At 40.9% G+C, this 13695-nt stretch overlaps 1 protein-coding gene across 1 annotated transcript in view; it reads right to left on the bottom strand.

Moving 5' to 3' along the window:
- LOC125921576 (kalirin) overlaps positions 1 to 13695 on the bottom strand; it is a 283687-nt gene that overhangs the window by 159530 nt on the left and 110462 nt on the right. Inside the window, exon 11 of the mRNA XM_049629181.1 lies at positions 10814 to 10936. Within this exon, the coding sequence (XP_049485138.1) occupies positions 10814 to 10936 (123 nt within the window). The remainder of the gene's footprint in view (positions 1 to 10813; positions 10937 to 13695) is intronic.

Raw genomic sequence — 13695 nt, 5'->3', positions numbered from 1 at the left:
TATGCTACTGTCAGGACTGTTGTTGGTATTAGGGTCTCTTCAACAGGAAGCAGCAAAAAATGTCTATCAATGAACATGATACACTGAATGAAAATAAGTATGACTAGATGACTTGTTTTGGACTTAAAATTAATATACTGAACACAAAATCAGTAGTCAGTATACTTCTTTTGTCTAATTTACTTTTTGTTGCCTTTAAAATCCTTCTGAAAAAGGCCAATATCATTCATCTCTCAAAAAGGAGAATTTTTGCAAGAGGAAAAGAACTTCACTACATATAAACTAGCAGAGGAAGAGGGTTAAAGGTATGGTGTGATGGTAGCTATCCCAGCTGGAAAAATCATGGAAACTTAGTGGGGCTGGGGAAATACACATAGTAAGGATTACCATATCCTCCTGTCAAGATTGGTTCATATGAAATAATTTTTTAGTTTTTTTTTCAATTAAAAAAAACACATTAGAGTCTAAAAAACTCACTCAAAATTTGACTCAAAAAATGCTACTTCCCAAGTGTCAGATCCTGGGCTAGGGCTGTCCAGGTTGATCCTAGCTCGGAACAGTCTCAGTAATTCTAACAGGGTGGCTCTCAGGCCCCAGGCTATATGGGTCTTGGGTTTATCTTCTTATGAATGTTCATCTAATCCACTTCTCTTCCATTTGTCATTCTTATAATTGGAAGGGATCTCAGGGATATCCTGACTTGATATCCACCCTACAAAGTAATCCTCTCTGTACCATTCATTTACTTTTTCAAGTGCCAATTGCATGTTAAGCCCACTGTGATGGGCACTGAGATAAAAAGACTAATGAGACAAAATTCCTTTTCTAAGGAAGGTCACAGTCCAGCTGAGGAATGAGGCTGGCATAAAATTAATTATGACACTGTGTGATAACTACCATGACAGGGATGTGACCAGAATAAGTGGATCCTAGCAAAGGGGCATTCAACACAAACAATGGAGGCCACCTCTTCCTAGAAGAGATGATACTTGAGAAGAGTGTTTAAAGATGAATAGAAGTTTATCAGGGGACGTCCGACTTAAATAAATGGGAGTGATGAAAGGGCAAATAGCACTGAAACTTGGGAGCATGGCATATTCAGGTTCATAACAGGACAGCAGAAGTATAGGGTGGGGTAGAGGGAGCCCATGAAGGGTAAAAGATAAAGCCAGAGAGGCAGTAGCCAGATCATAAAAGGTTTATGATACTGATAGTTTGAACTTTATCCTAACGGGAAGCCATCTATGAGTTCCATAACTGATGGAGTAGCATGATGAGATATGCATTTTAGGAAAACCACTCTTGTGGCAGTGAGGGAAAGGATTTAAGGCGACAACGACTGGAGTCAGGGAAAGGAGGATAATGCGATAAACCAAGCAAGAGATAATGAGATTCTGATCTCAGGCAGTGGCAATGGAGATGAAAGGGAAGGGACACATAAAGAGGTAGTGGCATCAGTAGGACTTTGCAACAGACTCATGAGGGTGAGAGCAAAGGAGGAGTCAAGAATGACTCCCAAGTTTTTGGCTTGAGAAACTGAGCAGTTGGTACCCTTTACTGGTATGGGGAATACAGAAGCAAGAGCGTACCTAGAAGGGACAGGAGATGATAAAATAAATTTGGGATACAGTGGGTTTGAGAACCATCTGAGAAATCAAAGTGGAGGTGTCCAGAGAGTCAATGAGTTTATGAATAGGTTGTTCAAGGGTGAGGTCAGAGACAAGACAAGGATTTGGAGCCATCAGACTAGGGGTGACAGCTGAGGCTAGGAAAGAGTATAAAATCATGCATGGAGTGTACAGTGAGAAGAGCCAGTCTGAGGAAATCCTGGGGGAAAGGAAGAAGAGTCTAAGAAGGACCAACCAGAATGACACAAGGAAACCAAGAGAGCATGATGTCATGGAAAAGATGGGAGAAGAGAATTTAAAAAGGAGGAGGTGGTCAACATGGTCAAATGCTTCATGAAGACCAATTAATATTTGAAAAGTGTCCTTTAGATTTAGCAACAAAAAAGGAAGACTTTGGTAAAATTAACCTCAGTTGCCCAGAGGAAACAGAAGTCCAATGGCAGGGGTCAAAGGGCATCTAGGAGGTGAGGAAATAGAGATGGCAAATATAGACTCTTCTCTCAAAGTCTAAGTTTCTTTTTATTCTTTTGTTGTTGTTTTTAAGGTAGGAAGGACTTGAGGATGTTTATATCCTAAGGGAATAAAGGGTCACCTCTCCTGGAAAACCTCCAGTGATATGAAGCACACAGCATCATTCTGATTTTGGACAGCTCATAAAAAAGCAACCATGGGTTAGAAGTTATACCTGAATTAAGCTAAAATTGGCTTCACTATCCCTTCCACCCTTATGTCTTCTAACAGGAAGACTTCAAACCCCCTGCCTTCCATAAAACATTATTTACTCAAGACTGAATATATACAGTTACTTCAACTTCACTATCCTAGCAATCTTCTGACAATCGCAGTATGGTTTTTCAATATCCTTTTGAATATATATTTTCTCAAATTAGGCACAATAATACATATGATTTAAATAACCAGTGGATAGAGAAATCTTTATTTCTCTGGTTTAGAGATTATACAGTTAACCATTGATTAACATGAACTTAAACTGTGTGGGTCCATTTACATGTTTAAATAAATACAGTACAGTACTGCAAACGTATTTTCTTTTCTTTATGGTTTTATTAACATTTTCTTTTCCTCAGCTTACTTTATTGTAAGAGTACAGCATGTAATACACAAAACAGAAAAATATGTATTAATTAACTGTAAAGCTTCTTTTCAACAACAGGCTATTAGCAGTTAAGTTTGGGGGGAGTAAAAAAGTTATGTGCAGATTTTTGACTATGCAGGTGCTGGTGTCTAACCTACTGAATTGTTCAAAAGTCAACTATATTTTAATTTATATCATTACTCAAAAGACATTAATATTTCTCTCTGTTCTAAGAGCAAAGTCTAGACCCTTTCATCTAAAGGTCAAAGTTCTTGAGACTAGATACAACCTACACTCCTTTGAGCTTTTCTACAATGATCCACTCTCTCCCAGGTAGAATCCTCCACTCTCAACAACGTATAGATCTCACAAAATTTATGGGAGATGCCAGGAAATTTGAGGGCTCTCCTCACTACCATAGTTTTCCTTGAACCAGAATTGAAATCATATCAGACCCGCATTTCCATATCCCCCATACGATGGAGCAGACCATGGTCCTCTCTAGCAGCAGTCAGGGATTCCCGCCCACCCCTTCTCATATGTCTACTACTTCTCCATATTGTTTACTACCCTCAGGTTTGTAGATTTCATATAGATGTGATTCTTTCTCATATACCTTCATGAGAATTAGAATGAGTCTTTAAAAAAAAATTCTTCTTCTGTCACCATCTGATTTTGGACAGATCATAAAAAAGCAACCATGAGTTAAAATACCCTAAAGTCTCGGCAATGTTTGATAATTTATATTTTTGTATTAAAATTTAAGTATACTGTTTGTTACATATGACTTTTCTTGATATATGTATATACATTTTGCAGGCAAAATATTTGTATTGTATTTTCCTACTAAGGTGACCTAAGGGCATTTCCTTCACAAGATGCTTCTCTGTCACCTCTGTGGTGCCCCACATATCTGGTTTGGGCTTTACTGGGATAATTTTCTCCTTCCACTGCAAAGTTCACTTAATTCTTTATAGATATATCAACAAAGCTTTCTGCCCAATCTTTCCCAATCTTTATAAGATGCACTCACCTCTTGCCAGAAGTCCATCATCCTGGCTGTGTAGGATATATACCAGAACACTTTTTAAAATACCATCTACATAGGCAGCCATTTGTTTTTCAATGCCTTCCTTCTTTTCTATAGTCACTTCCTTCATGGAACAAAAGATAAAAACACCACCTGCGCTTTTGAGTCTTTCAGTTTGCTACCCAGAACTTCAAGTCATGGGGAATGCAGTCTCACTTTCTTCTGAATGTGCCATTTGTTCCATACAGGAAGCAGCAGAAGTGGGGGACAATTCATGGTCTTGATAAGAGGTTCCTGGCAGGCTCGCTATACTACCTTAGATATTGCCTCCTACCCCCTCTCAATTTCCACATAAAGTGACCTTCAAAAACCAATGGTTGGGAGTTACCCACAATATAACATATCTTTCTTCTTCCTGAGAGCGGTCATAAGAGCCCTCCCATCAGCTCATGCTACTTTTCCCTGGTGCTTCATGGAGGGAATGTCCTGAATATACTCAAGTGGGACAAATGTCATGCAAGACCCAAAGGGGGAGACTGTATTTCATTTGTCTGCTTTTTCACATTCTTCCACTTGCCCACTTCATGACATTAATTTCTCTGCATTTTCTTGGCTTTCTTCCTCACTATTTTTTTATTCTACCAAAGAAACTTTTATCTTATCTAAGAAGCTAGAGTGTGAAAAAGCATCTATTGAAGTTTTGCCACCTTCTCTTCCTGCTTGTATTTGCAGTTGCTATAATTGGTCACCATCTCAGGGATGAAAAGAAAGATGGAACGTACTCCAAAGATCACTACACCATCTCCTAGGCAGGACTATTTACTGGATCACCAAACGAACTAATGGTTTCACTAGAAATGCTTCTTTAAAACCCTAGAAGAATAAAGATTATGCCTCCTCTCAGACTATGGGACTTCTTAGAGAGTTAGAATATGTTTCCTGCCGATTGGGGCACCTGGCTGGCTCAGTTGGTAGAGCATGCGACTCTATAGCTCAGGGTTGTGAATTTGAGCCCCGCGATGGGTGTGGAGCCTACTTAAAATTAAAAATTAAAAATAAAGGATATGTTTCCTGCATGTTTTTCTTTGGATCATAAGTCCTTCAAGACAGGAACTATTATATCTCTTTCATTTATCATGGTGACCAACACAGACTTGATTAGGCTTGGGAACTGATAAGTACCACTGACTCTGAGGGCATGGGCTTTCTATCTCTATGAATTGCCTATTCTACTTGCCCTTAGAGCTCCAGTAGGTTAGCTGTTTACTTTGAATATCTTTTATGGGTAAGGTCACTGATAGGGCTATTAAAATGTTTTCTTTCCATTTTTGCCTATTTTGACCCCAAGATTCAGAATGATTTTTTTTTTTAATTTTTAAAAATTTTTGGGGCGCCTGGGTGGCGCAGTCGGTTAAGCGTCCAACTTCAGCCAGGTCACGATCTCGCGGTCCGTGAGTTCGAGCCCCGCGTCGGGCTCTGGGCTGATGGCTCGGAGCCTGGAGCCTGTTTCCGATTCTGTGTCTCCCTCTCTCTCTGCCCCTCCCCCGTTCATGCTCTGTCTCTCTCTGTCCCAAAAATAAATAAAAAACGTTGAAAAAAAAATTTTAAATAAAAAAAAATTATAAAATAAAAAAAAATTTTTATTTCATTTTCAAGAGGGAAAGAGACAGAGCATGAGCAGGCGAGGGCAGAGAAAGTGGGAGACACAGAATCTGAAGCAGGCTCCAGGCTCTGTGCCACACAGAGCCCAATGCGGGACTTGAACTCATGAGCCATGAATTCACAACCTGAGCCAAAGTCAGACACTCAACGGACTGAGCCACCCAGGTGCCCCCAGAATGAATTTTTTAAAAGTGTTTTCTCTTCAAATGTGAGAATAAAGCAAGAGTCAGATAAACAACTAACCAGAGATTATTGAATGAAGTACTTAATTGTGCCTATGTTTTTATATTCCTTTAAATCTTTCTTTAAATGGTCTGTTCTTTCAAAAATGTTACACTAATACTATTTAATATGGTTAGCTGCTTAAATGTGATTTGGTGCTTTGAGATTTTTGGATAATATATATTTGAATGTAAATGATTGCTAATTTTTTTACTAAGCTAGCTTACAGAAAGTCTGGCATTTCAGATAATGAGGTCATAAAGCAGACCACTCACAGAGCAGGCACAGCTGCTATCTAAACCACAGGCACTTGAGTACTTTCCTACTGAGTGATAGCAAATATCTCAGGACAAAATAACAGTACCAAACCCCATACAACCTCCTGGAAAGATATGGATACATCTACCCCCTGACAGTTATGCTGTGATTGGCAGAAACTCCATCCTATGCTTATTTATTTTTATTTTTTTTTTCTGTTATTTAATGTTTATTTATTTTTGAGAGAGAAAGAGAGAGACAGAGCATGAGTGGGGAAAGGGCAGAAAGAGACAGCAATACTGAATCTGAAGCAGGCTCCAGGCTCTGAGCTGTCAGCACAGAGCCCAATGTGGGCCACAGACCACAAAATCATGACCTGAGGCAAAGTTGGACTTTTAAATGACTGAGTCACCCAGGTGCCCCTATGCTTGTTTTAGACTTCTGATAATGACTACTGTGCCACAGTAGTTTATTTATTTATATATATAAATATAATAAGTGTCTTTTGAAATCTGATTTACTCTACGGACTGATTTATTCTTCATGTGATGAGTTTATCAGCAACTTGAGTCAAGTACATACCAGGACCAGAGGGTTTCCCGTTAGTGCCCAGGTCTTCTATTTGGGCATGGAAAATCTCAGTATCTTGGACTAGAAAGATCTATAGAGACAGATCCCTGGTACATCCTTGGCCCCAGACTCTCACCACCTGCCTGTCAGGAGCCTCCCCGGCCAGGTAGTCAGGACTGTGGCTCCTTTCCTCATTCAGCTCAGCTTCTATGTAGACTATTCAAAGAGTGCCATCTGCAGGATGAACTGAGGACCATAACTACTTCATTCATTTCCTTCAAATAAAGTTACAGAATTTGTTTAAAACTCGTTCAAGCTCTAATAAACACAAAATTTAAGTTAAATGCTACTGACAGGTAATAGTTTGCTACATTAATTTTTCAAAGCTATAATTTATATTTATTATTGCCTTAAATGTCTTTACACTATCTGCAGAATAGAAACATATTTGTTCCAGGACTTTACACTGCCCTTCGACCTTTCCCTGCGGGTAACCATTTTCTCCACTTGCGTGCTTGCTCTTCACTGTAGAAGGGCAGATTCCCAGGAGCTGTAACAGATGCAACAGCTCTCTTTCTGCTTTGATTCAAGATAATTTTTTAATTAATTCTTTAATTTTTAGAGAATCGGTGCTTGAAATTTTGTTTCAAGTCAGCCTTAGTCAAAGAATCATAAAAATACAAAATTTAAAATAGCACTGGTGAAAAACGACCCCCCCACCCAGCCTCCTACACCACACTATTTGTGATGCCCTTCCTGACTAAATCTCATAATCAGCAATCCAAAAAACAAGCAACAAGAATTTCCATGCTTTGGCTTGATCTCTGACTCAAGAATTGTCCAATTTCTGGTTAAATCCACTCCTCCCCTCCCAATGGCCCTCACTTGATTGAGAATAGAAGCAAGAGAGAGAGAGAGAGAGAGAGAGAGAGAGAGAGAGAGAGAACACTCCCTTTCCTGTCTGGATCACCCCCTTTCTCAGCACTTGTGTGTGATGATCATGTTGCACAGAACAAAGCAGGTCTGAGGCTCCTGACAGTCCATCTGCCTTTGCCATGGTCAAGTTGGTTTTCCTATGTGGACTACCAATTCCAGGATACTAGGCAGTTCCACTGCCCACTCCTTTCCTCAGAGTAGGGATGAGAAAACAAAATAGGATTTATTACAAGGCTATGAGATGCATCTCTAGAGACCTATTTACAGAGCAATAAGGCAACCTCATGGCCCCTTGCTTACACGCTCTCTTTGTTGTCTACATCTGTCCCCTTTCCAGAGGAAACATTTCTAAAAGCATGAGCCTTTTAGAAGGTATAACTCAGGACACATGAGTTGGTTAGCTGGTTAACCACATTAGTTGGTTAACTGTCTGACTCTTGGTATTGGGTCAGGTCATGATATCATGGTTCATGGGATGGAGCCCATGTGCGGCTCTGCACTGACAGCATGGAACCTGCTTGGGATTCTCTCTATCCTTCTCTCTCTCTCTGGTTCTTCCTCTCTCTCTCTCTCAAAATAAATAGACCTTTTTAAAAAAAGAGATATAACTCTCTCTCCTAAGAAAGACACAGTCTTATCTGAAAACAAGGACAGGGAGAAGTGGATTGGCAGAGCCTAGGAAAAGCTGTAATGTACTACATCAAATGGAATGACCACTGCAGCATCTCCTTCCCAATCCCCCTACTCTTGCTGTTTGTCCTGTACTTTTCATGAGCAAACTGGCACTTGGAAATGATTTTTGCCCTCAGTTCCTATACTTCAATAAGGAAGGACAGCAGTGAGTTAGGGTGAAAACATGACTCTGTAGTCAGACGTTTTAAATGCTAGCAGAGCCACTGACAAGCCAGATGACTTGGGGACACTGAGTTTTCTGAGCTTTAGTGTTGTCTTCTATAAAACAAGGCTAATCCTATGCATCATTCAGGATTGGTGAGAGCTAAAACATATAATGGAAGTGTAAGCTCTCAAAAACGTGTCCATTCTTTCTTTAGTATGAATTTAAGTGAGTACGTCTCTACTAGTAATTGAAAGGCACTGTCCTTGTGAAAGGCTTATTATCAGGTATCAGCGAGAAGCTAGGGGAGCAATTGGTAGAAATGTTAGAGTTTCAGTGGCAGCCAGTTGTAACAATGCACAAAAACAACAGTTCCCTCAAGGGCCTATAACCAAGGCTGGCATTGCCTTTGAGGCTGCAGCAGAAAGAGGGCAAGGGGTGGGGGATGGCTGGGCCAGGGCTGTGGGTGGCTCTGGGGATATCCTTTCTAAGTGAGGAAGGGCTGAGCCAAAGGACAGACGAAAGGCAGGAACACCACACAACTATAGGATGGCTCTATTCCAATAGTTTGTCTCAGATACCAACCACACTCCCCACTCAGCATACAGGAAGACCATGTGGCCCTCTCCCATCCTTTGCCCGCTAACAGACAGCAGAGGCACCCAGGATGCCTGGCTACTCAGATGTTTTGGGACTGTGCTACATCCAGAGGAATATTTGGCTTGTGTCTATACTACATTGGCATAATCCAGCCCATTCTGCAGAAGGTCCTTGTATGGATGAAGCTTAGTTTTTTGCTTTTGTAGTGGTGGCAAAATAAATATAACATAAAGTTTTTAAGTTCAGTGGCATTAAATAGATTCACATTGCTGTACAACCACCATCCATCTCCAGAACTCTTTATCTTGTAAAACTGAAACTTGATACTCATTAAATAATAACTCTCCATTCCTCCCTACCCTGCTCTAGCCCTGGCAACCATCATTCTACTTTCTCTGTGAATGTGTCTACTCCAGGTAATTCATATAAGTGGGCTCATACAGTATTGGTCCTTTGTGACTGACTTACTTCACCTAGCATAATGTCTTCAAGAGCCATTCATGTTGTAGCATGTATCAATTTCTTTCCTTTTTAAGGCTGAATAATATTCCATTGTGTATGGACCACATTTTGTTTATCCTTTCATCTGGATACTTGGGTTGCTTCTATCTTTTGGCTATTGTACATGATGCTGCTATGAACACTGGTGTACAAGAATCTTTTCATATCCCTGCTCTTAATTCTTTTGAGTATAAATGTAGAAGTAGGATTAGTGAATCATATGGTGACTTTATGCTTAATTTTTTGAGGAATTGCCATACAGAGACTACACCACTTTACATTCCCACCAACTGTGCACCAAGATGCTATCTGAGGCTTTCTTTATTGGATAGGTCGGCTCTAACCCATCTGTATTTCTGGCTCGAGGTCACTAGTGACTCAGTCTTTCTGGCACCTGCCAGGCCTCTCACTTTCCAGCACATACTTGCCACTTCCCCAGAGATGTGGTGCGCTCCCACCATTTTCCTGTCCTTTAGAAGATTTTTTCAGTTCTTGGCAGGGTCTCAACTTCCCCACCCACAGCTCACATCTGTCTGGGGCTGGTGGCCTCCTTGGGTGAGCGGTAGCACTCTGCACAATGCCCAGTGTGACACCCACACTGAGGACTGTCCGGATGGTGGGATCAGAGCCAGTCCTGGTTAAAGCTGTCATGTGGCAAACCCTAGCTTTGTCATCCTCCCTTCTGCCCCATACGGATTCTCGTCAGATGCCCCTTCCCTGCTTTAGTCCTCAGTCTTAGTTTCCACTGCAACTGATCACACTTGACAATATAAGTGGACAAGGTAGTATTTCATCTTGAAGATGAAGATGTTCAGAATCCATCGGAGATTCCCCAAAAGAGGAATATAAGAGAGTTAGGATAAAATTTGGGGGCTGGAGGCTCAGAACAAAAAACCCTCCTGTATAACTATCATGAACTCAAATGGTCAAGACCTCTCACAGCATCTTTGTGTAATTAGATAAAAATGCCCTTTTGGGATTACATGTGCAACTCAGCTAAAAGACTGAATATTACACCATGTTCTCTGGGCACATTCAGCCTTGTGACTACATGATGTGGTGAACAGGTACCATCTCTTCCTCCAGGTCCTGGAAGACACACAGCTTTGCAAGCAGAGCTAATGCTGATTTTCAGCTCCCACTTGCCTACAGGGATAACCAGCTCCCACTTGCCTACAGCCCAGTAGTTCTGGGCTGTTGCTGTTTCTAATGTCAGTTCCTTCCACCATTACCACCTTGTGACAAGGCATTTACATATCATGCTGGCAGGAAATTTGCTTTGAAGATCATAAACTAAGGGTCTATTTACCACTCACCTAGTGATCCAAAAACAGACAAGGGTCTCCTTGCATCAGGCAGGAAGGCAGCCCAGAAGCCATTGGGCTATCACCCCGACATGCCCCACCAAATACCAAAGCCATAGCCCTGGTCTCCCTTACCCAGCTCCACACACACACGACCAAACAGCATCTCACCTGAGCCACCTCTTCAAAGTCATCATGCCTCTTCTGCAGGGCCCGGGCTCGATGCAGGGACTTCCCAACCCCGGTGTGTTTGCTGAGAAAGGCCTCACCATGGTTTTCAATCCAATCCAACACCTGGTCAGAGAAGGAAGACAGAAGGAAAAACCTGAGACTACATGTGCTACCACAAGAGTCCTACAGTTCCCATCCCAATCGGAAAGCAGCAGTCCAGCTGGAAATGTTCAATCCACTGTCCATCCAGGGGTTTCATTGCTGTCATTGGCAATGTAACAGTCCCACCCTTCACTAAATTCAACTCATCTTTCGTGTCCAGAATATTCCCTCATTACTCTTTCTGTTTTCCCAGGTTTAATTAGTCCGTTATTTTAAATAAGCTACACAGACTATCGGGCACAGTTTAAACCTCTTACTACCTTTACTCCAACCACATAAATTCAGGGATGCTGGCAGGAAATTAGGCAGCATCAGGTCAGGGCAGTTCCCTGGCCCTCATGGCTTACTCCTCCCCTACTGCACCGTAACAATACTCACAGCAGAGGCAACTAGTCATGGGAACCCTGCCTCCTCGGGCTTCTGGGACTCCCTTTCTAATCTTGAGAGTAAAGTCTGTACTGGTTAGACCCCACCTGGCTGCTCCAGATAGTGATCACTAGGAAAACCATCCTTTCAGGCTTCTTTCCAGCCCTGTCTTCCAACCAGCACTGACCAACTAACAGTTAACAAATAGATAATTTAAGGTCTTTGCATCCTAAGGCCTGTAGTATCTATGATTCTCTGCCAGGAAGCAGTGGAGACCCGGTGTATTTCTAGGCTCAAGATCTAGTGATTTGGCCTCAGGACATTTTCCTTGGTATTGAGAGAAGCTGGAGAAGTAGAGGGACAAGGGAGGGGATGCTGAGAAGGTGAGAAAATATGTTGTCCTGGGGAACACTGGACAGGAGGAGTAGAAACCCTTTAGCAGGAGCCTTGAAATGTACAGGGGGGTGGGGGGGGGCAGGGCAGGACCTAAAGCCTTTAACACCTGTTTTGCTTTCACATTGATGGCCTAACAAAACTGTGTGCCTCTCAGGGAGAGGGAAGCAGTTCATCTCCTGGTGCTTCAGTTCATCTCTGAAGAGCTAATGCTCAGTGAAGCAGGTGGCTGCAATTAAATCAGTTAGAGTGCACAGACACACCTGTTAGAGACCCTGCCAAGACAACTAAGCCCACTCCATTCCTGTTACTCTGGACTTGACCTGAACATTTGATTAACGATGTACTAGCCTTCCTAGGTTCTAGAATGACTTTCTGGAAAATGATTTAGATGAACTGAGCCTGTTTAAAAGGATGCTTTAGTCCCTTCCTTTGTTTCTTCTACAGATTGCCCAGTGGCAAGCAGACAGACCAGATCATTCCATGGACTACAGGCATGGGAGTTCTGGCTCCACAGAACCTTGCCTTTGGCTTCACTTCCTTTAACATTTGAGATAAATTATACTTGCAATTGTGCAAAGTATAGAAGCCTTCGAAGTCTCCATCGACACTATCATAAAGCCCACAATAGGATTGGTATTAGGTCAGAGAAATGTATGTATGAATATAAAAATGAGGTTTGACAAACATTCACTTAACAAAACTGGAATGTCCATTAAAAAGGAGAAAAGAAAGGCTTTTTAGGAAATGACTATATAAACTTTGGGTGTAGAGACTTAAATACCTTATATAACAAATTCTGGCAATATATGATTTTCATATTCCAGAAGCATGTCTGTGAAAATAAACTGCAGTCATAAGTGAACTGGATTTTTACCTTTTGCAAACACTGAAAGGAAGCACTGAAAGGAACTCGAAAGGTTCCTTTCTTAGAGGAAAGAAGAGCCCACGTCTCTCCAGAATTATGTATGGTGAAATTTCAACACACAGAAAATCAGGAGAGTGCATTTTTACTTGACTTGACACAATCTGATCCCACAATTCTCTGTTGTAATGAGGATGATGGGCATCAGCCTGCATGGCCCACAAAGTTTGCCATATATTGTGTACCACAGACAGTGCGGTTTTATTTTTATGCATATTTAAACTTGCATTAATCCCTTTTTGAGAATGAATTGAAATTCATGGATAATTTTGATAATTTTTATATACAAAAGAGCTGTCTTTTGGTTTTTCACAAAGGCTTTGGAATTTATGACAGATTTTCAGATTACAATTATTATTTTTTTATTTAGTTTTGAGCAGTTAAGTATGACCTGCTTGTCTGGCAATGTTTCAGTGAATTTATTTTGTTTCATTTTGTTTTTTCTCTCTTGCTTTAATAGGGTTTGTTATGCTAAAACAAATTGGTTTAACAGGAAAGCTTTTCACCCACTGGTTCACAAATGGTTAGCTTTTATACTCCCTATGGGTGATTTCACAACTTATAAACTGTTTTTTAAAGAGCAATTTGCGTCCTATTTAAGTTCTTTTGCTTTCTTTAAAATGTCAGTTCATTATCAGTTAACGACACTAAGGTTACTTAATTAGCTCTACCTTAACCTCTTAAAAATGTATTTATTTCATATCTGATAGGCTTTTATCAATTCAAACATAATTTTGATTGCTCTGTGTTGTTATATTGTCTCCATTTAGCCTAACTTCTGCCATTGGGACTGAAGCTGGGGAAACACGTGTGATCTCAGCAAAGATGCAGGGACTACATGGAAATCAGTTTAACAAATAAAAAAGCAAATGATTTAGGATATGGACAAAATTCCTCTAGTAATACCTAGAGACTGCAAAAGTACCTGGGAATAGAGAAACATAATCACTATAGGAAGTACTGTTTAAAACGCTGATTTCTGACTATTTCGTTTCAGACAGTTCATTTAGAGCCATCGTTGCCTGACATGCATTTA

Source organism: Panthera uncia, chromosome C2, assembly GCF_023721935.1.
Source record: "Panthera uncia isolate 11264 chromosome C2, Puncia_PCG_1.0, whole genome shotgun sequence".
Taxonomy (NCBI): Eukaryota; Metazoa; Chordata; class Mammalia; order Carnivora; family Felidae; genus Panthera; species Panthera uncia.
The sequence above is the reverse complement of the archived record's forward strand: the minus strand, read 5'-3'. Positions and strand labels throughout refer to the sequence as shown.